Source organism: Electrophorus electricus, chromosome 12 (assembly GCF_041902795.1).
Source record: "Electrophorus electricus isolate QZ-2024a chromosome 12, ASM4190279v1, whole genome shotgun sequence".
NCBI classification, from domain to species: domain Eukaryota; kingdom Metazoa; phylum Chordata; class Actinopteri; order Gymnotiformes; family Gymnotidae; genus Electrophorus; species Electrophorus electricus.
This window is the reverse complement of record NC_137508.1, coordinates 5386384-5409960: the sequence shown is the minus strand read 5'-3', so window position 1 is coordinate 5409960 and position 23577 is coordinate 5386384. Positions and strand designations below refer to the sequence as shown.

The following is a 23577-nucleotide window of genomic DNA, read 5'->3' as shown; positions in this document are numbered from 1 at the left end:
TGGAATTCCAACATTATGCTTTTGATTGCTACAAATAATATTAAGGAACCCACATCTGATTGCCTTACCTTTGCCCAGATTAACCAATTAAGTTTTTACATTCAAACTTTCAAACATAGGTTCTTTTTTCATTCATTGACTTCACACATCTGACTGAACGATATGTCCATCATTGTCCTCCCAGGAGATACATACAGTGGACTTATAGGCCATCTTAGTCACATCGAGCTCAGGTCTGCACTTATACCATGTTTGGAGCAAGTGATCCACCTGCTTCTTTTTGGTTATACCATGGAGATGATCCTCTTCCTCCTCGCGTTCAGTGGGGGTTTTCCTGGATCTGAGGGCTTGTGACAGGGGCAATCTGAGAAGCATATCATCTTGCATACTCTCAAAGAATTGCACTACGCATTTTCTGGCAAACTCTCTAGCATGAAGAACACAAATCTCATCAAAGAGTTTCTGCTCAACATCCAGATAACTGCTCCAATAACGTGTCTGGAGGAAAGTGGCGTGATTGAAACATGGCTTGATGACTCGGGCAACTGCCCCCATAAGAATAAGGAAAAGAAGGATAGACCAACCTATTGCCTGAAAGAAGGCGGAATTCATGGTTTAAAGTCAAAATTTTATTCATTTAAACATTTATATTACTATTATCATACAGAATGCTGACAATATCTTTAATATTTACAATCAATAAGTAGTTCTTGACCCCCCCCCCCAAACATTCATACATAACTAATAATAGTGTAATTACCACAAATTGTCAGTACTCAAATGCAAAGAAAGACTCAGGCTTTCATAGGCAGTAAGACATTAAAACAGAAATGAAAAAAAGGGCTACGTACTTGAGAGTAACAGCGCACATAGCGTGTGACTGCTATACGGAAAGTGTTATTCCTGAAGATCATGTCTTCCTTACATGGCACCTTAGCCATGATCTTGATCAGGTCCAAGCCTGTATTGTTGGGTATCCCATTGAAATATTTGGGGTCCACACTCATGCTGAATGCACAAATGAAACATTTTCCATCCAGCAGGGACATTAGGATCCACACCATGGGAGCTAATAGGGCCCGCTGCATCATTGCTGAAAATAAATATCTGTGGGAGAATTGTTTAGTTAAAATTAAACGTGTAGGCCTTCTGAATTTAAACAAAATCAAATTTTCAAGGTGAAGAAATAGGCTTTTGAGTGTGAACTGCCACATATTTAAACTATATTTTATTAATAGTATTACTATTACTATTATTTATTAATAGTAACAGCAAGAAGTCTTACTTTACAATTGCTGGATTTTTTGTCCTCTTTCCTGTAGGTCTTGCCCATTCCTCCATCATAACCCCGGTATGTCGATTTATTAGGACTCCCAGTAAGAACAGTATAATTGGCGGGACGAACATTACGCCAAGTGCGTACATTTTGTTGTATTGGGGTATACACGGACAGTTAAAATCAAAACTTGTGTAGAGCTTAACACTTACTAGGGCTAATATCACACAGATTCCATTGGAGATGGATTCAGAATTTGATTGGAAATATTGTAGAACCAATTTTAAGCGATCCATACGAAAGACTGCGAGTCGTTGAGACAGCTATATACTATATTAAGAACACAATTTTAACTAAGCTATGTTTATTAAAACACAACAAATGACAGCATACCTCTGTTAGTTGTCCAGTCAGTTTACGGTATCGGTATTCACACTACCGATGTTAACAGTCCGTTTTTATTGTTGTTATTTTAATATCCCGTCCTATATACATATCCGATTAATAAATTCCTTTAGATAACCAAAGTATGATTCCAAAGAATATGTTAACCAGTGAGAGAAATAAGCCTAATGCGTTAACTCAGTATAGAATTCAGAGGCGCACACAAAGCGCACTGTTTGGGCTACTCCCTGGCCACACCCGACAGGTGCACAGCAACGCAGCATCAAAGGCGCCGTCCACACTGGACACAAATAATGGCGGCTGTTGGAATGGCGCTGCTCCTGATGTTCTGTAAATGTTAATTAGAAATATAATTTTATTACTCGCCGTGTAATAATCTTTTCTTGCACTAACATTAACTTTGCGTTGCTAATTGTTGACTGAAATGCTTTAATTTGTTAGGCATGAGCATTCGGGGTTTTTTTTTTCGAGTCGGGGGTTAGGGGTCAGGTTTTTAAACTTATCGCGCCCTCTCGCGGCGCACTTTTATCTTTTAAGAGTGATGCGACCGTTCTTTATTTTGTTCACGTGTGTTGTGGTTTCGTCTCACTTGCTGTTATACCTGTTTGAAATATGTTGCATCACTTTTTTTCTTGCTGTTAATGTTGATCAAATAAGATCTCTGATATAATTAGCCTACGTCGTGCAGTAACAATAGATTTACTTTATATATATATATATATATATATATATATATATATATATATATATATATATATATATATTAGGGGTGGGACTTGATTAAAAAAATAATCTAATTAATTAGAAGCTTTGTAATTAATTAATCGAAATTAATCACATTTTAATCACATTTCAATATTTAACACGAGAAATATTAATTTAAGTTTGGATGATGAATGAATCGATGAACATAAGCTTAAACTTCAAAATCTTGTTTATTTTCCCACCAGTCTACTACACAGACCAATAGATGAGTGCAGAAAACACAGAGCAAACAGTTTTCAGAACACTGGAAATTCTGACCAAAAATGCCAAAGTACTGATTGACTTCAACTGCTCCCATTATAAATAAAATAAAATAGATAAAATATTGTCTACCATCATCTAAAATGGTATTAAAAAACATCCTCTGTATTGGCAGGGCTATGTTTGAAGTGACCCACTATCTTACGACACTTAGCCAAGACGTCACTCATGTCGCTGTCAAGAAGGGAAACATTGAGGGTTCTCTGCAACATGTGAGCAACACACGGCATGTGCTGGAAAGGGAGTCGCCTAGCTGCAACTATCATTTTTCGGGCGCTGTCTGTTCCTATTGTGGTGACTTTTTCTTTAATTTCCCAGGCCTCTGCCACAGCCATAAAGTCCTCTGCACAGGCACTTCCATAGTGCCTAGAAGTGGTCTTCTGCATGCTCAAAGCAAATGACTGGATCTTCCATTCATCATCTATAATATGAGCTGTCACACCAAGATAATTCTTGTTGTCTTTCTGGACGGCAGTTCGTAACTTGCATCAGCTGACGCAATTTGCAGCGTCTCTTGTAACCCTTTATCTTCGACCACAGAGAGCGGTCTACAGTCCACAGCAATCCATCTCGCCAGTGAATTGGTCAATTTGTCTGACGTGGACTTTGACATTTTGTTTCTGAATGTGAACCCCGACATGTGGTCGAGTGTTGACTGGCGACACTGTTTGCTCGTACTAGGAATACTATCACATTTAGCAGCTAAGTTAACATTACTGACCTGCGCGCTAGCCCCAACATGTTTTGCGTTGAGGTGGTAACGAAGGGTGGAAGTGCTCCTGTGATAAGCAAACTCCTTCCTGCATAAAGTGCAAATAACATTTTTGTTTGTACTTCCATCTGAAAGTTTCTTGTATTTAAATTTCCCATCCACCAGCGTAGCCTCTTCCGTCATCTCCATCATGCTCATCACATTGTGCGTCAATATAATCTGTATGCCTGGAACTCGTGCACTGAGAAACGTTCCACGGTGCAAAAGTGTGATTAAAGTGCGTTAATTTTTTTATTTCGTTATTTTTCCTGTAATTAATTAATCGAAATTAACGCGTTAAAGTCCCACCCCTATATATATATATATATATATATATATATATATATATATACACACACACACACACACACACACACACACACACACACACACACGTGTGAACAGTTGTCTCACGTGAAATACCGTCTAAATTAATCCTGCTGGTCCAACCCATGTTCTTTTTATAGGAACGGCAAAACGATCTCATAAGTAGACCGTTTCCAGGAAATGACCAATACGCTTCTCTACCATGAGTCAAAAACAGTAAGAGGAAAGGCTTTATTGCTGAATAGTGGTACTTTCTCTTCCTTGTTCCAAGACAATGTTCCAACTCAAGGATTAAATTCTAGAGCAAAAAGGCAAGTTTATGTTTTCTTAATAATATTAATATTTTTTTGTGTGTATCGTGTTAGTTCACAATTCGCGTTAGGCATTAAGCGTTTTTTCCCCTGTATCCTACGTTACAGATTATCAGCCTTGCACAAAGTAGCCTGCGTTAATACAGGAAGCTGCATGCCATTCCTTTCGCATCGGCCATCAAATAATACATTATTATTATTAATAATAATAATAATAATAATAATAGCAGCTCATATAGTTAGGCTTCCTATTGCTAGTCTAAATACTAGCCTATTACATCTTACACAAGGAGGCTAAAATGGTGAAACCCTCTTACTGAACGTTACCGTAAAACAATTACTTGGCTAACCTACATAGATACCATTTTTTTCTCGTCGCGCATTTGCTTATCATGTTCTGTTAACATGTCAGTGAACATAACGTCTGCTGCACCGTATCAAACTACAGCTCTGATTTCATGGCACTAATGAGTTCAGTCATTCCCCGGACTATTACACACACCTGGGTTTTGGAACACTAAACTTAGTTTGCTGACTGCAGTATTTCCTGTTCTCTGTATAGGCCTAACTTACGATGCTGACTTTTAAGAAGTTTTTCGGTTGACGACTGAGCTGTAGATAGCCAGGTGATTTGCATAAAGTATACAACATGTTTTGGATATGTAGGCTAAATAGCCTACAAGCGGGCGTTTGTTAAAATGAGAAGAAAGTGTTTGTTTCACTTAGCATTTTACACAGCCACCAATTCGCCAAGGACCCGCTTTAGCACTTAGGTTTCAGTTGTCGCCAGAGTGCAGCATCTTTCTACACCGTTTGTGTTTGGTTTTATACTGTGCAGGGTAGTATGACTCACATTGCTTCCTTGATAGTGTACGACAGAATATACTTTCGCAATTCTGGTTGCCATTGCATCTCTTTTTTTTTTATTTTTTTTTTACATTTGTGTTTATAGGTTTGGGGGCCGTTTGGGTTTTTTCATATACTGGTTCTAAAACGATACTTTAAAAACAAACAAATGTAAATTTGAACTTCTAAGTGAAAAAAAAATTAGCTATATTAAGACCTTAAATATACAGATATAAATAGCTATAAATATATATAGGCATATATTTAATTAATTTGATCGTCACCCCCCTGGTGTCCGAATCCTTTACAACCATACTTTTGACCGTTTAGCTTTAGACATTTAACAGTTTACCAGCTAACTAAGGATAGGCGCCATCAAAGCAAGTGGTATGTTAATTAGCAGTGACACAGTAATGCACCTGTTGCCGGTAGCGTCAATTTTGGAGCACCTTTTGGAGCATTTTTGGAAGGAGAAAGACTTATAGGTGATGCAGGAGTCGTTTTCCCTATGGTGTTCTCTAAACTCCAAATATAGTAAGAGGGCATTTTATTTACATTTTTGTAGCTTTGTCATTAGAGAGTTTAGAACTATTCATAAAGGCAACACATCATCTTTAAGTTTTATTATAAAAAAAAAAGCTTAACCCATTTAAAAAGGAAATTACCAACCAAATTAAAGGTTAGATAATTAAAGCAGGTCCAAGACTTAAGCTTATTGCAATGCCAGAACCAACAATGGATTTTTTTTTTAGTTTAGGATTAATCTGGCTAGTCTGTGATATCTGACTTTTCTATTTTGTGTAGAACTGATTGGATGACAGCTTCTGAACGTGTAACGATTCCCACAGGAACAGGCGAGAGGCAGGGGGCGGTCTATTAACAAAGGTAAAGCAAACACGAAAGGAAAAGTAACCAGAGGTACGGGGTTAACACTGAAGGTAAAACGATATACGAAGGAAGTAAACAGAAAAGCAATGGTGACGACAGTGCTAGAAGCGTGACTTACCAAAATAACCGACGAACTAGACCGCAACACAGGGTACAAATAACCAGGACCATTAGGCAGTAAACAGACTCAGGTGAACATAGGAACAGGGAGAACCAAAACATGGACCGGAACGAAGGAGCAGACGAGGGGCGGAGGAAACGAAACTAAGGAGCGGAACCAGGGAGAGCAGGAAAACTGACGTCAGGGAAACCATGAAAACAGGGACGCCAGGACGGTGGCCATTTGTGACAGAATGCTTCAGATTTACGATGCCTTCTGATATCTAACTAATATCTAACTAATCCTAAACTGTCATCTCATACATGAGGAGCACTGAGAGGCTTGTGTGGGTTTTTGTGGGGTTTTTTTCAATTCTTTATCTTCTTAGCCTTTCTTACTGGTCATTATTTGTAGTTTATATTTTTTTGTATTATGAACCTTTGTAGTTCTAGTTTTTCTTGTGTTTGTGTAAGCAAGTGACATATGTAACAACTGTCACGGCACGGCCCCCTCCTCCCAGACGCCTCCGTGCGTGTGTGTGTGTTCGTTTGCATGGCCACACCAAGTTGTGTGCTTCGTTGTGCACGTCTTGTTACGTGTGCTAAATAAACGTCTGTGTCTGCAACACGGGTCATCTCTGCATCCTGTCTAGACTCCCCCATTAAACAACTAGTTGATGTCAGCCAAATTACGTATTTTATTATGCAATAATTCAAGTGTGTTTCTCAGAAGCAGAACTATGCAAATTACAAAACTTTGTTCACTGTTTACAATAAGGTTCCTTCCTGTATTATGTTTGAAAGCGCTTCTATAAATGCTTTTAAATAGTATCTGATATTTTTAAAATTAATTATTAATATTAAAATGAAAGTCAGATATTAATCAGCAGAAGGATGAAATTAATTTAGCTGGCTGGGTGTCACAAAATGCTCTAATTTGTGGTAATACAGATATGTATTACATATATGTACATATGTCCACAATAACATCATAAAAAACTGTAAATTGTAAATTTTATATATACATATTATACATTCCCTCTTCATCCGTCATTACATATTTATTTATTCATCAAACCACATCCATTTCCCTGTATCTCTCCTCAGCTTGGACAGAACAGTTACAAAAGCATTTCACTGCCAGTTATACCATGTATGACTATGTACGTGACAAATAAACTGGTAGCGCTAATACGCTGCTGTATGTTAGATGACTCACAGAAGTTTATATATTTAGCGTAGTATGGGGTTGACTAACTGTTTCTACAAACAGTAGTGTAGCAGTATGTTTGTCATCTGAATTGGTATGTTTTATGACAAATTTTGTGCTCAGGCTGTATTGAAAAAATAGACCAAAAAGAGATGAGTCATATTGGAGTTTTCAACAATATTAGTTTTTTCAAATTTTTTGTTTGTTTGTTTGTTTTGTGACGGCTGTGGTGCACCTAGCAAGTAGCTACAGAATTTACTCATAAAACGGCTTAAAGAAAATCTATATATTTTGACATTCTGTAAGTCAAAAATTTGTAATTTTCTAAACAAACTTTTCCACAGATATCCAGTGTGAGATGCAGGGGGCTATATCACGGGTCTGCATGGTGGTGGTAGCTGCCATTCTCAATCACCCGCTGCTTTTCCCTAAGGAGAACACAACCATCACAGAACAAGAAAATGACATTTTAGCTCGGATGAAGGAACATGAGGAGAGGATCCGGACTGAACAAACACGTCTTGAGCTGGAAATCTCTAAAACAGATCAAGAAGTCCTGAATTCTAGCTTTGATTGCTATGGGTGGTACTTCTGGAGTGCCCTTTCTCTTGTCATTTTCTTTACAATTGAAGTTTGTAGGCAGGATCTGATCCCTGGCGAAGCACCTGACAGTGCTGAAGATGAAGGCGGCTACACCAATGGTGGAACTGTTAACGCTAAGGTTCTTGCCTTTGATAAAGGTGTCCTAAACAAATTCTGTGAAACTAGCTTCCATCCCTTTATCCATGAGTGTGGGAGAGTGCAGGAGTTTGTTGAGGGCTTTGCAGATGACCTGCTTGAGTCTCTGAGGAGCATTTGTGACCGTGATGTTGACATGGAACTTGAGGACTTTGTTGGAGTGGGCAGCATGTTTGAGTCTTGGAGAGTATGTAAGCCTCCCATGTGTGATCTCATTGTGCCATTTGTAACTCCGGAGCCTTACCATTTCCAGTTCCAGCTGTGGTGTGGTGCATCCTCCGACATCCCAATAGGTCTGCAAGGATGTGGAAGGATTAAGCTGACAAATACCAGTGAGAACTACCTGGACTGCCTCTGTGGGACAACAAACCTGGGTGAGGACATGCTGTGTCTGCTTCACAACAGAAATGACAGTGCCAAAACTAATGACCATGCCTTGGAGAAACTGCTGTGCTCAAGAAACACTACTTTCTTATCAAAAGATCAGGTGATGAAGTGGTTCCAGATCTCAGTGACCCGAGCATGGGGGCAGATTTCTCACAAGTATGAGTTTGAACTCACTTTCCGCAACCTGGATTCTCCTGGGGCGCTAAAGATCAGGTTCAGGTCAGGGAAGGTTATTGTTCTAAATATTACACCTGCCATTCAGCTTGAAGACTCAGATGCTTACTTCATCTCTCATTTTCCTTGTGACACTGGCAATGCCTCAGACATATATTGGCACCTTTCGTTCACTGTTTATGAAAGAAATTTGCTTAAACACATGGCAAAGAGCCTTCCAGAAAACTCTTGCCACCTCTGGTGCCTTCAGCTAGTGTCTTTCTTACACAGAAAGCAAGCAGGTCTGACAGGAATGAGTGCCCTTACCAACTACCATTTTAAGACTGCTCTCTTGCATTTGCTGTTGAATAAATCTCCTTCAGCATGGCAACCACAGAATCTGAACCAGAGGTTGCAGGACTTGTTGGGCTTCCTACAGAAAAGCCTACAGGAAAAAAGGCTTAGTCATATTATCATAGGGAACCCTCTTGTCCCAGCAGAAATTGCAGTTCCGAGAATATTCCAAACTGCTGAGCCAATAAACCTTTTCAGACCTTTGGTAATACAGAGGCAAATATATGCCAAGATGGTGGAGCATTTTCATGAAATGCTTAAAAATGCAGCAGTCCTTATTCAAGAGTACACCCCCCACTTCTCCAATGGTGATGGTCATCATGGATTCAACCACCGAGTCGTACACTGACTCACTGTACAAATGGAAATAAGAGGACTCAGTTGCTTGTTGCTCTTTGCTGACTTCCAGGTAATAATTACAAGATGAATTTGTATATATTTGGGAGCACTGAATGACTAAAGAATGACTAAATTCCTATATTAATAGTGTTCACTTTAAGTTTAGGCAGCTGTTACTGTGGTAGTTTAAACCACCTCAACTTATATAAGACACATCTCCAAGTAGTGTTATACTAATAACATCTAATAATATAATGTGGAAAAGGAATTCTAACATTATTATATGAGAATCATTGAAGGTCTTTTTGTTTCTTACTTCCTTTTTATGTTTTGGGTATATAGGAAGTCTTTTTATCACATGCAGAGTATATTTATATAGTGCTTTTCTAGGTCCAAGCCTGACGGGCCATGTATGCATATTATGGCAAGTCAGTTTACTTTGTGTAGCACTTATTACAATATAGACATTGTCATAAAGCAGCTTTGCAGCCCCATAAAAGCAAGTCAAGGGTGACAATGGCCAAGAAAACATCCTAAAAGATATCAGAATGAATCTTGAGGGCAACCAAGGTTCAAAATAAGAACCCAGCCTTCCTCTGGAAAAGTGGATGAATAATCACAGAATAAATTTAATGTTCATCCAAGTTTGACTGATTCCTGTACATTAAGTTAAAAATGAGCAATTTCAATATTAAACTTTCCTCCCTGAAGTTTAATTATCCTATCCACCTTCTCTTTTGTGGAAAATAACATTCAGAAAAAGGCACTGCTACTGCTGTTTTGAAAAGGTTTTAGAAGAGGGGCTTGCATTTCATTGACACTCAAGTGTTGAGAATTCAGATGCCTGTAGGCCTGGCTATCAATTTTAGCCAGATATCATGCAGAGTCCGTCATGTGAAACTTTTTTCCACCATGCCAAGACTCTTGTACCAAATTCCAGTCATACCAATTCTGTATCATTCCACAAATGGTCAGATAATACATATGGTACTTAACAAACAAGTGCTGTAAATAGTCAGAACTTTAGAAACTTGTAACCTTTTGTACAACCTGTAATAAATAGACCAAAGTTATTTTGTACTTCTGCTTTTCAGGTAGGCAGTCAGTTTGGTATTGGTGCTGTATGATGTCTTTTTTTCAGACTCTCATGCCAGTCATATCATATCATGCCTAAACCACAAAGGGAGTGATAAACATGACACAAACGAATGAACAACATTTGTAGATGATGAGTTTAGTCAAACGTCATAGTGAGGTAACAAAAGAATGTCTGCAATTAAAGCTTTAATCAATTTTAATAAAACATATCCAACAATATATATTGTCCATGTTTCAAGTAATTCATCCCCCATTGTCCATGTTTCAAGTAATCCCCGCTTTCATTTCAAAGGGGCGACAAACTAGTCTGTAACATCTACATGCTTGAAAGGAATAAAACATCCCACAAGAAAGGAGACAGCAACAAAAGAAACACACTATTCGATCATTTTAAGATTACAGAGGAAAATAGATTTTTTTCTGGATAGATTAGAAAAATCAGATTAAGAAATTTGATCAGAAAATGAACAATTATTCTCCAGTGTGGATATAAATCTATAAACCATAGTCATAATTAGGATTTCCATCCAGGTATGAGTTGAAAAAGGCTTTGTGGGTATCCGTGTTGTGGATAATGTCCTTTACTGCTGGATCCTCTAGCATGCATGAAACCCACTTTTTCAGCTCCAGAAAGCCATCCAGACAGCTAAGAACAAAAACGTTTATATAGTTTTCAGAAATGACAGGCATTTATGACATTTGGCAGATGCTCTTATCCAGAGTAACTTACATATTTAGCCGTATGGTTGTATGTGTGCTCCCTGCGAATCAAACCCATGACCAAGCTAACATGTACAAGCATGTACAATACATAGGGTTAGCACATATTTATATAAATGGTAATGATGAGCTGTTCTGCTTTTCTTCTTGGCCACCTGTAGAAGGCGTGGCCCATCACAGAGTGAAAACAATGGGCAAGTAATCAGCTACACTTACATATTGACTTAACCATGATAACTGTAATATTTCTGAATAGGAGACCTGCACTAAAATTCCACTGTCTTCACCTGGATCATTTGTACGGCTGATCTTTTATGTAGCATTTTATGTAGTTCTCTCATTGTGCTCTTGCATGCAGGTCCTACAGATCAAATGCTGTCTATGCTTAAATCTTGGATTAAGAAAGAAAACTTACTGATTCAGCTGCCACGCCTCCAACCTCTCAAACCAAGGCCAAATCAGGTAATCAATCATAGTGACCGAGTTGCCTCCAAAAAAACTGGTTTTCTTCTTAACAAGCACCTGATAAAGTTGAAGAAAAATAAAGATTGTAGGTTAGAGTTCATATATTAGTTTGGTAAAAAACCACCAAGCCTGAACAAGATGCATTTGTATTATTTACATTTATGGCATTTAGCTGACGCCTTTATCCAAAGCAACGTACAATTGAGACTGATTGAGGGTTAAGGGTCTTGCTCAGGGGCCCAACAGTGGCAACTTGGCAGCAGTGGGGCTTGAATCAGCAACCCTCCGGTTACAAGTCAAGTACCTTAACCACTGAGTTACCACTGTCTTATTTGTAAATTGAACAGTACAACTTGCCTCATTCAGCTTGGAGAGCTTCTCCTTAAACTCTGCTTCCAGTGCAGACACATCCTCACCATTTTTCCTGCTTCCAGGGATCTTGTAGAACAATGGAATGACCTGAAAACAAGTTAATAACATGTATACTATTTTCATTCACATGTGTTTTGTTTAATTAGTATTTGCCTGTAAAATATTTAATTTAATATATTTTCTAGTGTTTACATTTTTTTTTGTAATATATGAACCTTCCCAGAAACAAATGGGGGGAAAAAAGAAGAATTATAAACCATCCATATAAATTAAAACAATTGAAAGCTGATTTATTGCTGCTTTTTATTTAGGGTTTACATTTAAAGTATGTCATTTTCTTAACTGTTCCACTAAAGTTTAATACAAAAGGTGATGCATTCATTAATATGTCCAAATTTAAATATGGTTCACTGACCATTAAATAAAGGAAGGGGTTACTTCAGTCTCTCCAAAGGATAAGGATAGTTCTATCCCTTCTACAGATTTTGCTTATACATAAGAAACCTGTTTAGATTTTTTATTTGCTTAGAATGATCATTTGTCATAATTTCTAACTTCTCAATAATTAATTTTTTCTTTTTATAAAATTCTTCATACCTCAAAAGTCACCACTGTGCCAACAGCCGGGAGGGCATACCTTTGAGTACTCCTCTAGCAACATCTTCTGTTGAGCTTTTTCAAAGGGGTCTGAGGGAAACAGTTTTTTCTCTGGATATACTTCATCCAGGTATTCACATGTGATTGGTGATTCATAGATCACCTGACCAAAGGGGGTCTCCAGGGTCGGCACTAGGCCAAGAGGGTTCTTCGCCAGGAACCATTCAGGTTTGTCCTTCAAATTGATGTTCACAGTTTCATGCCTATAACAAATATGCAGTAACAATAACATTCAAGAAAAGTGCTGATTTTAAATGTGATCCTCTAATCCATCTACTAGTATATAAAAGAAACCAAAACAATTCACAGTCATGCAAACATCTCAACTTACTTAACACCCTTGGCACTAAGTACCAGCCTTGTTCTCTGGGCAAAGGGGCAGAATCTCATGCTGTAGATCCGTATTTGACCATTGGGAACTGGGCCGGGAACACATGTTCCTACAAAATAAATCAATCAGTTGGCAAATGAATAACCTAATCTTCAGACTCTTCATAATGACACTGAGCTTTTGAACTATAATAACCAAAATTAGTTTATAATATGGAAATGTTGACTTATTTAGATTTTAAAATGATCTCTTGCTCAGCAAACTAAGCAGTGGTGACTATGTGCTTTATCATGAACCTGTCAGCAAGGATTATACACACAACTCAGTTGCTATGTACACTACAATAACTACAGAATAACCCCCACCCAGGGTTGTACCACACAGGTGGGCTTTTTTGGCAAAGTCATCATGAAAATATTAAATTCATTTAAAATTATGAAATCAATAGGAAGTTTTACTTAAATATTTACAAACGACATTATTAATGCAACGTCTAAGGTTACGATTCACTTTCAATTCACAGCACAATTTAACCAATTTCACTTGTATATTGCATAGCGTCAGAAAAGCCAGATGAACCATCTAGATCGTCTGCACTCTTGGAAAGTTATCTTAACATGCTTCCTTCACCTTTGCCATAGCACTTTTGAGTCGAAGCCATAACTGCCGTCGGAGCCTACAGAAAAAAAAAAAAAAAAAGCAAACATTTAAAGGAAACTTAGTTGACTAAGGTCAGCAAGATGTATTCAAACTTGGCTAAGCTCGAGGCCTTTAAAATAAACCTGAACGTTGCGTGAAGTTGACGTTAGATTATTTGACTCCTACGAGAAAACAAAAACGACTTTACACACTTTTGCAGGTTTATGCATTATACATGACGCATTTTCTTACATTCTATTAATATCTCAAAAGTCTAGTAATATCAAATCATTTAATTCATTTAACACTGACCTTTCAAGTGAAACCCAATGCTAGTGCCTTCTTTCATGCGACGGTACGCACAGCAGGAAGCAATTTGTATATGATGTCGGTAGCTATAATGACAGGGCAAGCCTTAGATTTACCTCCCCTCAGCCGAACGTTTTCAAAGTAAAAGCCTTATGTGTAACCTATTGTATAGCATCAAAAATGTACGACGTCGAGCTTTATAGCCCTTGGTACAATTATCAATTAACATTTAACCATTATAGCCTACTGCAGATTAATGTGATCGTTTTTACAGGTCCGTCTATTAAAGAAAAAATATTTTACAGCATACTTAATACATTTTAAACTTTATGTAGTAGCAATCTGGGTTATAGGAAATATGTCTAATATTATATACACACTACAGAATTTTTCATTCAAATTTCAGACATGAATAAGTAGAGGATGGAGAACACTAAATACCTTTATTTTTGTTTAAAACATTAGATGAAAATAATATAACAAATTTGTGTGTCCTTTGTACTGACTACCAACCTTCTGTGTAGAGCTGATTATCTTTGGGCAAACAGAAAACCAATGACGAATGACAATGTGATTTTCCACATAACAACAAATCTTTATCATGCTTATTTCCCCAAATTCATAATGATCAGGCCCTCCTTCAGGCCTGGCATTGCACTGATGACTCTATGACACTTCATTTAAGAAAAAGAAAAAAAAAATTAGCACCTTTGGTTTCCCACTCCTCTACAACCAACACAACCATGACAAATCATCAGCCACAGGATTATTTTTATGGACAAGTGCAGGTTCTGATTAATTGAAAAACAGAAGAAAGATTTCTTTCTAATCAGAATCATGTATATGCCATATTGTAAAATTAAACCTGTGTGTGTTGTGTTTCTAATATGAGTTGCTTAACTTTTTTCTTGATTTATTAGTCTATTAGCAAGGGAGCCTTTCTTGAAGGTTTATATGGTTTATAATAACAGGATACCACCCTGACTCTGAATTTTACAAGCCAAGTAACTTTCAACAGAGTAAAATCTCTGGGTATTAAACCCACTCCAAACATTCACAGTGAGCCTCTAAAGTGCATCTGATGATCTATGTAAATCAAATCCAAATAAGACAGCTAAAACCTCAAATACAATCAGCCCATACAGAATAGATTAAGTTGGCCTACAACAATAAATAAATACCTGTGAATTTAAACAGTATGTATAGGCTTTGCTTGCAATGGGTGGTATTTCAAACATTAAAAATACATCATCATGACATAAATGGAATTATGATACACAACACCGCAAAACAGGTATTTTCAACAGGTTACAAGAGTGAAAAACCATATATGCCAACAGTAACCCAATCATGTGAAGCTTATGAATAGTACTGCAGAGAGTAACCATTTATTACAGGTCATTATCATAATCTATAAACGTTGTGATTTTGCAATCAGGGATTCATATCTAGTCCAGCTCCAGTCTTGATCCTGAGTAGAAAAATAAGACAAAAAAGCAGTTAGAATATTAAAGCTAAAATATATCCAAGGCCTTGTCTTTTTGCCTATATAACTGATATATATCAATAATTGCTTTTGCATGTATTTCAGTAGAGCGGTTACCTTGCATAAGAGTTTACTGATAAAGCTTTGAGATATTTATACCTTCAAATATATGTTTAGTTACTGCAATCTCTCCCAAAGAACCATTCAATAGCCAAAATACCTTGTGAAATTATGGTATCTGCATTCCCAGATCAAGTTAATAATTTAATAAATAAACTATATGCATTCATCCTAAAGATTCTGAACTCACCTCTGGTTTTTCCTCCGTTGTCTCCTGCAGAAGACTCGTGAGCTGGCTTAAGTACTTCTGGTTCTCTTCCAGTAGATGGCTGACTGTTTCACTGGAAAGCAGAATTATTCGAGTTCAGTTGTGGCAAGAATTTTGAATACATTCAATCACATGTCTCCATTTAACTAGGTATGACAAGAAGCCTTACCCATCCTGCTGGACCTGCAGGGACATTGGCAGGCGTGGTGAGCAAGAGGGCTGAGGATGGGACCAAGCTGACAGGGAAGAGGACATCTCTGTGCTGTGGCTGCGTGTGGTGTTCTGTGCCTGAAAGCATACACATACCCTCTTTACTGCAAATGCAGTAAACTGCCTGCCATAAATTACATTATGCACAATAATGCAGTTAATTATTTGTACAATTAAGAGAGGTCAATTTCATAAACCTTCATAAAGTCTCTTAAAACATGAGCCTTACACAGGCAATCTTCAGTAAGTGCCAGAACTCCCTCTGACGCTTCATCTGCATCTGCATGACAGTGTTGTCTGCCTCTTTAATGTTGTCTAGGGTTTTCTCTATCTTGGGAAACAAGTCAATTATCTTCTGTTTGCTCAGCAGAATTTTACTGTCAAAGAAAATGAAACACAATATGTTAACACTTGGTGGGCATCAAGTCACTTTTATAAAGTGTGAAATAACTAAAATCAGTTAAACAGTATGGTTTTAACTTTTTACCTGAGATGTGCATAGAGATCCTTCAGTACTTTGTCCTGATTCTGTACAGTCTGAACAATGACCTTCACCATCTCAGAGCTGTCACTGTAGCCATGCTGAGGGTCATTCACTGGAGGACAAGCACAAGGAAGAGAAACCTACAAACCTGTGCTAATAATATAATAGTAACCAGTTTTCTTCATCCAAAACCCTAAAGCCACATGTCTGGAGGCAGCTGATCATACTGTTAAATCTGTGATTCATCAATAAACAGTTATTATTCATGGCAGGTTAAAAGTGTAAATGACAAAACTTACTTTTGCATTTTGCCTTCAGTTGTTTGTAGAGCTCAACAGCTTTCTCCTCACTAGAATGACACCAATGCAACGTTTCACTAAGCAAAGTTTAGACAAGTAATTTAAGTTTAAAAAGAACAGATACAAAAGAATATTTACAGCTGCTCCATGACGTCTCCTTGGCGCCTGGCATAAGGACTCCGTTGAAGCTCAACAATCTCTGAGTGCAAGGCCATAATCTCCTCATCTAGATGACCAATTTCTGCAACCTTTAAGACAACAAATTACACTCATGAACTGAAATACACCATCTCTCATTACTGCTATTTCAACTTCATCAAACATTGCACAAACAAACTTCATCATTACTCCTAAACTGCAAGCTAGAGGACACACATACACAAGTTGATTTTAGGAATTCAGGAGTAAATTTTTAAATCACACCTGTCCAAATGCAGCAGCTTTCTCTTCATTGTCCTGCCAAGCTTTTAGCATCTTTTCAGAGGCTACAAATAGCAAATGATCAGTTTAGATCCATTTTCTGCTTAAAGAGTTTCTGTTTAAAGAGTCCAAGTAAAGGAACTCACAGAACTTACATATGCCATACTGCATCTGATCACTGTACTTCTCCAGATCATACTGAATGCTACTTTTAAAGAAATCGAGCTTGGCTTTCAATTGCTGAGAACATGAAAACATCAGATTCTTGTATCTAGTGAGGTTGGTGTTGTATCGAAGAAGGCTCAACCTATAAAAAACAAGGATACACAATCAAGATGTGAGATGATAAAAGCAGCAGAAATAATCTGAACAACAAGGGTATCCTGCTATGCAACAGGCTTTAACGTGATGGGCATACATGGCAGCTCTTTGGCCTTGGAAAAGGCGGCTGTAGTCCTCTCGAAGACCACAGACATAGCTCACCGCCTCACCCCAAACCTTCTTCAGGGCACTCAGGGGGAGCTGAGTCTTCGTCTCACGTACTTAAAAAAAAAAAACTTAGAAAAGTAAACAATGACGAAATAATAGACACAGCCTACTGCCAGTAGAAACAATTATGGCCTTATTGCCCATGACTGAAAACTCATATTGAGAAATTGAGTCTAGGATATCATAATACATGACACTGATTTTATTTTATGAACCTTCTAAAAAATCTGATATGGTGTAGGGATAGAATACAAATTTGTGTAAAATGGAGAACTTAGCCACCTGGTAAATACTAAACCGGAGATTCTGGAGATACCCACCAATGAAATTGACACTCTCTGGAAGTGGCCTGGCAGTAAAGGGTCCAGAGTACTTGGTCAGGCTCTTATCAAACAGATACACTATGTAGCTGTCCCATCCTCTCTAGTAGCCAAAGGTAAACACCACAAAAATATTTGGGTCAGTTTAAAAAACACTATGCTGGAAAAAAGAATAAACATAAACTATAATTCTCTTACAACTCCATCCAGGACACACTGTGCTGCAGGCTTCCTCGGGTCCAACATCACACCTGTCTCCTGGAGAAGCTCTTGATTCAGGTGCTCAATTTTTGTCTCAGCCTCAATCCTCTGCTGAAGGGAGAGGAGGCCCTCCTCAGGGCTCAACAGGAAAGAGTGAACCTGAGTCGTGGTCATGTTCAGGATGTGCACAACCTAAAATAAAGAGACATGCATCAACTGCGAAAACCCTCTGCCAGCATGGATTGCTTATAGGGGTCCACCAAACACTGCTCATAAAGAAGCTCATAGTTTATACTGCTCTCAAAATGGCTGACCTTCATTCTGAGTATCTGATCAAGAAGTCCAAAGCACTGTGGCTGTTTAGTGTCAGGGTTCACTCCCCCTCCCCTCTGAACTGGGTCCCACTTCAGCATCAACTGTAGCAAAGTCTCCAAGGGCTCCAGCAAAGTTCTGGTAGTATGGCATTTGTAAATAAACCTCATTCATGTAGTTCAAAACATGTTCATCTCTCAGGATCACTGACCTTTTGGTGCAAATCTGAGCATTCAACTTGGCATGTTTGGGAATTTGGTTACCTGCTAAGATTATTGGGGTAAGGAAGGTGGGTTGAAAATCGAACTTCTCCATTCATATCCTCAACAGCCATGATGTCTTTTGGGCCCTTGTTACGCACTTTGCTCGTCCTAAAGAACATGTAATTGAGCCAATATTACAAATAAATAAGCAAACAAAAATAAATAAAAATACAGAAGATATACATCTGCAGACCCTGTATATGTGGCCCTTACAGAAATGGGTTTAAACATTATTGAGGGAAGAGGACCTACCGTGAAATCTTAATTTCATATATACTCTTAAAGCTAAAAGTTATTTAAATAATTCATTAGCTCATTTTAATAGTCCCAGCACAAGTCAGGCAGTGTTTGTGAAGAAATGCCCATTTTGCTTTTACAATAATCTGAATAGCCTCTTTGTAGTCCAAAGAGCCATTTTGTTTGATTTCAAAACCACCAGTGATGCTACATGTGCCTTCTGAGTTTATTATGCAATGTTCACAATGCTAGTTCAGTGCTAGCTAAAATGGTGTGAAAACTGTTAAAATGGGTACTGTTTTTCCAAACAATGTCCTGCACATGCCTCTTTATACTGCATGTAATTGTTCGTTCAATAATATGTTGCATGCCCAAAACCTATTGCAAAATTACTGTAAAACAGTCCCTAAGGCACTGAGCATCATATTCCTAACAATTTTGTGTAATAGCAGTCTGTGAGATAGCTTTAAGATTTAAAAACATCAAAGCCTAATCCCTGAATCTTCATTTGTGAATACGATGAATTTTTCGTCAAAACAATCTGAATGGGTATTTCTCAATGAATGACTTGTACAGAACTTTTGAAAACCTGTGGAGTTTTCTTTTAATTCCCAGATGGCAAACTGTAACACTATTTCCAGTTACTAAGGCACATACCACTGTACAGGCTGCAGGTTGTGTAGAAATGGACGAAAACCACAGCTACACTCAAAGATCATTGTGCCAAAACTCCAATAGTCCACAGTGACTGTGTATGGCTTGCTCTCAAACAGCTCTGGGGCCTAAAAAGTAGAAAAATGTCAAACTAGTGTCAAACAAATGGAAAGCCATATCAGAAAGACAGAACACCAAAGTAATGGCATACATTCAAAGAATGGACTTTAACAAGCTTTTCTTATTATGACCTCTTAAAATGCATACACAAAAATTCAAACAAGGTATTGTGACAAAGGCTGAGTGCAACAAGCACACCCAGTTGATAAATGTGTGTTCTGACCACCAGACCAAAGAGCCAATTCTCTGCCACCTTCCTGAATGATGGTCTCCATCACGGTTATGCTAAATTCCTTTTTTTCATAAAAGAAAACTTACCAGATACTGCAGAGTGCCCACAAATGATGTGCAAAGACTCCCTTGATCCAAATCTTTGGCATAACCCAGGTCTATAATCTTGTGGACCAGCTAAACACAAAAACACTTAGGGTACATTTCTTTCTTTTTTTCAAATTACAAACAAATGACATTGATATGCAGACAAATATAAGGTACCTTTCCATTGATGTCTTGAAGTACAATATTCTCTGGTTTTAAGTCTCTGTGAATGATTTTGTTTGCATGGAGATACTGAATTCCTGAACCTAAACAAAACAAAAAAAATTTCAATTTTACAGTTCAAAGGCATTCAAAACATAAAAGGATACTGTCAAACGCATGATACTTTACCAACATCATTGAGTAAGGACAGCACATCGCTTTCTTTTAACCCACAGCAATTTTCAGGTTTGCTTAACAACTAAAATAAAACAAATTACATGATGATATGATGGAGAAAAAAAACAATCTCTCCAAAATCAAGTGGCAATTACATCAACTATGATAAACCAAATATGCAAAATATGAGCACCTTACGAAGGTCTCCCCTAGAACAGTATTCCATAGCTAAAAGTGGTAAGTCATTCAAAGCAATGTGCTTCATCTCTTCAGGCACATCTCTTGCTGTCACCACATTGATGTGGTTAAGTCTAAAATAAGGCATAAGGAAATATTTAAAAATTTTTCTTTATGAACCAAACATGTAAATTAAAACTATATTCTTAACATCAAAATAAATACATACTTTTTCATGATCTGAATTTCTCGACTCCATCTGTCTTTATTCTTTGCATTGAGCTCTAGCCGACAGAGTTTCACTGCAATTTTCTCAGAGGTTTCCTGTATAAAACATACAGAATTATTTATTTTAACTAATCTCCATCTTGGTCAGATGTCTACATAAAACAAATATATAAAGCACATGATAATATATCTTCAATGAGGATGACTAAAAAGTGGATTAGGCATAGTTTCATGCAAAGTTGTAAGATTAGAACAGAGCAGATATAAGACTGATTTAATAAATTCCACACCTGATGTTGATATAGGTAGACATGACCAAAGCCTCCTGTTCCTAGTCTTTCCTTCATCACCCAAGATCCACAAACTTGAGTCTGTTTGAAAGGCGGTTTCTCCATCTGCACAAAGCACAAGATAGTCATCACTCACTATAGAGCCATCATTTCTTGTAGATTTCCTTAACGAGGGTGGGGACGAAGAACACTGACAACGTTTACCTAACACGCAATTAGCAAGCAATGCAGCATGTGTTGGTTTAGCATCGTATACTAGCATTGGGTAGCTAAGCCATGTGTGAGACTACTTAACAGTAATATGACAACAGTATTTAGGACTTTGTCCTTCAGTCAAACGGTACCAGTAAGAAACCATTAGCTGGCTATCATATTAACCAGTAATACAGTTCGTGGGTTAAATGAGTTCGTATACTTAGCTAATACTGACTGGAGAACACTAACCTAGCTATCTTAGGTTACATGTTTTACATTCAGCTACATTTATGGAATCTAACCTAGCAGGCGCCCTTATCCAGAGACTTAAGATAACAATAATATCATGGGTGCCATGGCTTTAGGTCAGATATCATTAGAGAGGTAAATTTAAATCATATAAACATACAAGTACGTTGTTTAGGTTTTATCTAAAAACTAGATAAATGTCAATACTAAACAGTCAACATTAGATTATCTTACCTTGGCTTGGCTCACCAATTTATGTTGTTAGCTTGATCGGACCGACCACATGTGTCGAAATTTGAAGAATCTGATAACTAATTGAACGCGCCAATTCATAGAAAATAACGACAATATCCATTACATTTTCATTACATTATATTTCGGAATCTAACCTTGCGAAAGTTACCTTGTTAAAGAGCTAGATAGGTTAGGTATGTTAGCTAGCTAGCTATACGTAAACAACTCGATGTGTCCCGGAGGCAGTCCAGTCAATTATGTAGCTAGCTAGCTACATTTAGCAATCTAGCTAGCTGTCTTGCAAAAGTCAGCTTCCCATGACAACGTTTGTCACGAAAAACGAGAAGTATCGAAGATGATCAACAAAAGTAAACAAATATAACAGAGATGAAAATTAAGAACACACAGTCTGTATTATCAGATGATGGTGAATGCCACACCACAGACAGCTAGCTAGCTGCCTAGCTAGCGCTAGTATTCGAAATCGAAACAAGCTAAGTGCGCAGGTGCACCGCATTCACGCTGCTGACTGCCGTGTGAACTGATCTTGGACCTGTTTTCCAAAACATTGATTTTAAGCCTGTACCAAAGGATAAACCTAAACTGATATCAGATCAGCAACACGCACATATTAGATAAATACACTACACCTGCGTGCATTTCGTAAACGTGCTCAAGCTGCCCAACAAGGCTGGACGCATTCACGAAATACACGCAGGTCTGGTCATTGCTTCTCATTTGTATAATAAACACCTGTTTCTGGGATCTGGTAAAAAAAGAAGAACTTAATAATTCAGTAACTCATGATAAAGAGAGTGTCTTATAAGAAGAATCATATTTATATAACTAATTATATTCCCTTTTCAGTCCAAAATCTCAAAGTATCAAAAAAGAAATAGAGTAATGAGAACATGTTTCATACTTACAAGATAGATTCATGACATAGGAGATTGGTAACAATATGGGTATTTTATTAGAATTTGAGTAATTGATGTGATGCAAGAGGCTAATACTGATGAATCCACTGTTGTGACATCCTCTTGAGGCACCGTTAACTAGTATCTATTTGATCACTTACAAGGTCTGTGTGGTGTTCACTTCCTTCTTTGCATTAGCATTTTTATGTTTTCACCATTTCTGTTGTAAAACTTCCTAGTCCATATTTCGGAACAATGAAATTGGCAGGATAGGAAGTGTACCTCCATGGGAAAAAGAAGTTTGTTTCAAATATAAGATAATCTTTTTTTTTTTTTTATCTAGATGTAATAAAGCAGTATTTTCCTGTCATTTCTCATGCAGACTAGCTTCACTCAGATCCATAGTGCACTTTAATCAGATTTAAACTTCTCTGAGTCAGTGATTACTAAGATTATCAAGAAAATATTCTGTCATTGGATACATCTTGTTTGTTCCTGAATTTTGTTGATCAGCATTTATCTTCATCTATAGGGAACATACACTCTAAGATGTCTCATACTGAAGAGGAAATCTATTCAGATGACTTAGATTTTTTTTCACATACAAGATGTTTGGTCACATGAAATTAATACAGTTGTACTGTGATTACACTGTAGCCTAATTAAATATAGGCTTCTGTTGCATTATTGATGTTTACTGTGAGGGTTCACAGCATTGTGTTATAAATTTGCCAGACTGTTTTCTATCAATTGTATCATCTATTCTAAGACAACTAAGAAGTATCTGAAATGGACATGAAGTCTATTCAGAGAGGATATAACGGTGAAATCCTTTTACACCAACAATGTGTTTGTCTATTTAAAATGAACACACACATTGTTCTGATGATAAATCAGATTTGAAAATTAATTATAAAGTTGTTTTTTTTTTCATTATATGAATAATTACTAAAGCCTATGAGGGAGACCTTTATGCTGCATTATCACTAGAAAGCTAGTAAAATAAATAACTTATAGTCCTTTTTTTCAGGTATGTGATTCAAGTTCTCATTTCTCAGAAAGCTTTTCCAGTTATGAATGAATGTTTTTAAGGCCATTTTTATATA

At 37.4% G+C, this 23577-nt stretch overlaps 4 protein-coding genes across 11 annotated transcripts; 1 reads left to right on the top strand and 3 right to left on the bottom strand.

Moving 5' to 3' along the window:
* Positions 1-16: 16 nt before the first annotated feature.
* calhm3 (calcium homeostasis modulator 3) lies at positions 17-1999 on the bottom strand. The gene is made up of 3 exons (XM_035531817.2): positions 1286-1999; positions 852-1107; positions 17-591 (listed from the first exon to the last, which is right to left on the bottom strand). The coding sequence occupies exons 1-3, from the start codon at positions 1570-1572 to the stop codon at positions 142-144; spliced, it is 993 nt and encodes a 330-aa protein (XP_035387710.2). The 5' UTR covers positions 1573-1999; the 3' UTR covers positions 17-141.
* Positions 2000-3865: 1866 nt separating this feature from the next.
* Positions 3866-11388, top strand: itprip (inositol 1,4,5-trisphosphate receptor interacting protein). 5 transcript variants are annotated; one of them, XR_014126414.1, is made up of 4 exons: positions 3866-4096; positions 5747-5827; positions 7484-9180; positions 11287-11388. XR_014126414.1 is itself a non-coding variant. In XM_081724438.1 (3 exons), the coding sequence occupies exon 3, from the start codon at positions 7498-7500 to the stop codon at positions 9118-9120; it is 1623 nt and encodes a 540-aa protein (XP_081580564.1). In that variant the 5' UTR covers positions 3866-4096; positions 5747-5860; positions 7484-7497; the 3' UTR covers positions 9121-10427. The 5 variants fall into 5 exon arrangements, 3 of the variants coding, with proteins under 3 accessions (XP_081580564.1, XP_026873428.3, XP_081580563.1); XR_014126413.1 differs by having other exon boundaries at positions 11090-11353; XM_081724438.1 differs by lacking the exon at positions 11287-11388 and having other exon boundaries at positions 5747-5860; positions 7484-10427.
* On the bottom strand, positions 10377-13818 carry LOC113582065 (glutathione S-transferase omega-1). Of its 3 annotated transcripts, XM_035531682.2 has the most exons (8): positions 13705-13774; positions 13536-13574; positions 13384-13429; positions 12754-12862; positions 12403-12625; positions 11751-11852; positions 11344-11450; positions 10377-10854 (listed from the first exon to the last, which is right to left on the bottom strand). In XM_035531682.2, exons 3-8 carry the CDS (start codon positions 13412-13414, stop codon positions 10704-10706), a joined length of 723 nt encoding a protein of 240 aa, XP_035387575.1. In that variant the 5' UTR covers positions 13415-13429; positions 13536-13574; positions 13705-13774; the 3' UTR covers positions 10377-10703. The 3 variants fall into 3 exon arrangements, with proteins under 3 accessions (XP_035387575.1, XP_026873432.1, XP_026873429.1); XM_027017631.3 differs by lacking the exon at positions 13536-13574 and having other exon boundaries at positions 12526-12625; positions 13705-13818; XM_027017628.3 differs by lacking the exon at positions 13536-13574 and having other exon boundaries at positions 13705-13816.
* Positions 13819-14125: 307 nt separating this feature from the next.
* Positions 14126-22054, bottom strand: chuk (component of inhibitor of nuclear factor kappa B kinase complex). 2 transcript variants are annotated; one of them, XM_027017648.3, is made up of 22 exons: positions 21555-22054; positions 20877-20981; positions 20588-20682; positions 20375-20492; positions 20194-20263; positions 20020-20108; positions 19843-19932; positions 19408-19532; positions 18514-18621; positions 18253-18388; positions 17936-18130; positions 17738-17840; positions 17347-17470; positions 17075-17235; positions 16932-16993; positions 16647-16756; positions 16509-16558; positions 16213-16321; positions 15955-16102; positions 15685-15803; positions 15498-15588; positions 14126-15172 (listed from the first exon to the last, which is right to left on the bottom strand). In XM_027017648.3, the coding sequence occupies exons 2-22, from the start codon at positions 20979-20981 to the stop codon at positions 15113-15115; spliced, it is 2268 nt and encodes a 755-aa protein (XP_026873449.1). In that variant the 5' UTR covers positions 21555-22054; the 3' UTR covers positions 14126-15112. The 2 variants fall into 2 exon arrangements, with proteins under 2 accessions (XP_026873449.1, XP_026873451.1); XM_027017650.3 differs by having other exon boundaries at positions 17084-17235; positions 21555-22053.
* Positions 22055-23577: the final 1523 nt, after the last annotated feature.

Bases quoted from the DNA above. Each gene is read 5' to 3' on its own strand.
- calhm3 (XM_035531817.2), bottom strand. From the start codon at position 1,572: ATGGATCGCTTAAAATTGGTTCTACAATATTTCCAATCAAATTCTGAA. The intron at 1,108-1,285 runs GTAAGACTTCTT...ATTCTCCCACAG, and splicing joins AAAAATCCAGCAATTGTAAA to ATATTTATTTTCAGCAATGA. The intron at 592-851 runs GTACGTAGCCCT...GCCTTCTTTCAG, and splicing joins ATGTGCGCTGTTACTCTCAA to GCAATAGGTTGGTCTATCCT.
- itprip (XM_027017627.3), top strand. From the start codon at position 7,498: ATGCAGGGGGCTATATCACGGGTCTGCATGGTGGTGGTAGCTGCCATT.
- LOC113582065 (XM_027017628.3), bottom strand. From the start codon at position 13,414: ATGGCTTCGACTCAAAAGTGCTATGGCAAAG. The intron at 12,863-13,383 runs GTGAAGGAAGCA...TTTATTTTGTAG, and splicing joins TCAAAAGTGCTATGGCAAAG to GAACATGTGTTCCCGGCCCA. The intron at 11,853-12,402 runs GTATGCCCTCCC...ACTTGTTTTCAG, and splicing joins TGCTAGAGGAGTACTCAAAG to GTCATTCCATTGTTCTACAA.
- chuk (XM_027017648.3), bottom strand. From the start codon at position 20,981: ATGGAGAAACCGCCTTTCAAACAGACTCAAGTTTGTGGATCTTGGGTG. The intron at 16,559-16,646 runs GTAAATATTCTT...GTGTCATTCTAG, and splicing joins GGAGACGTCATGGAGCAGCT to TGAGGAGAAAGCTGTTGAGC. The intron at 15,173-15,497 runs GTGAGTTCAGAA...TTTTCTACTCAG, and splicing joins CAACGGAGGAAAAACCAGAG to GATCAAGACTGGAGCTGGAC.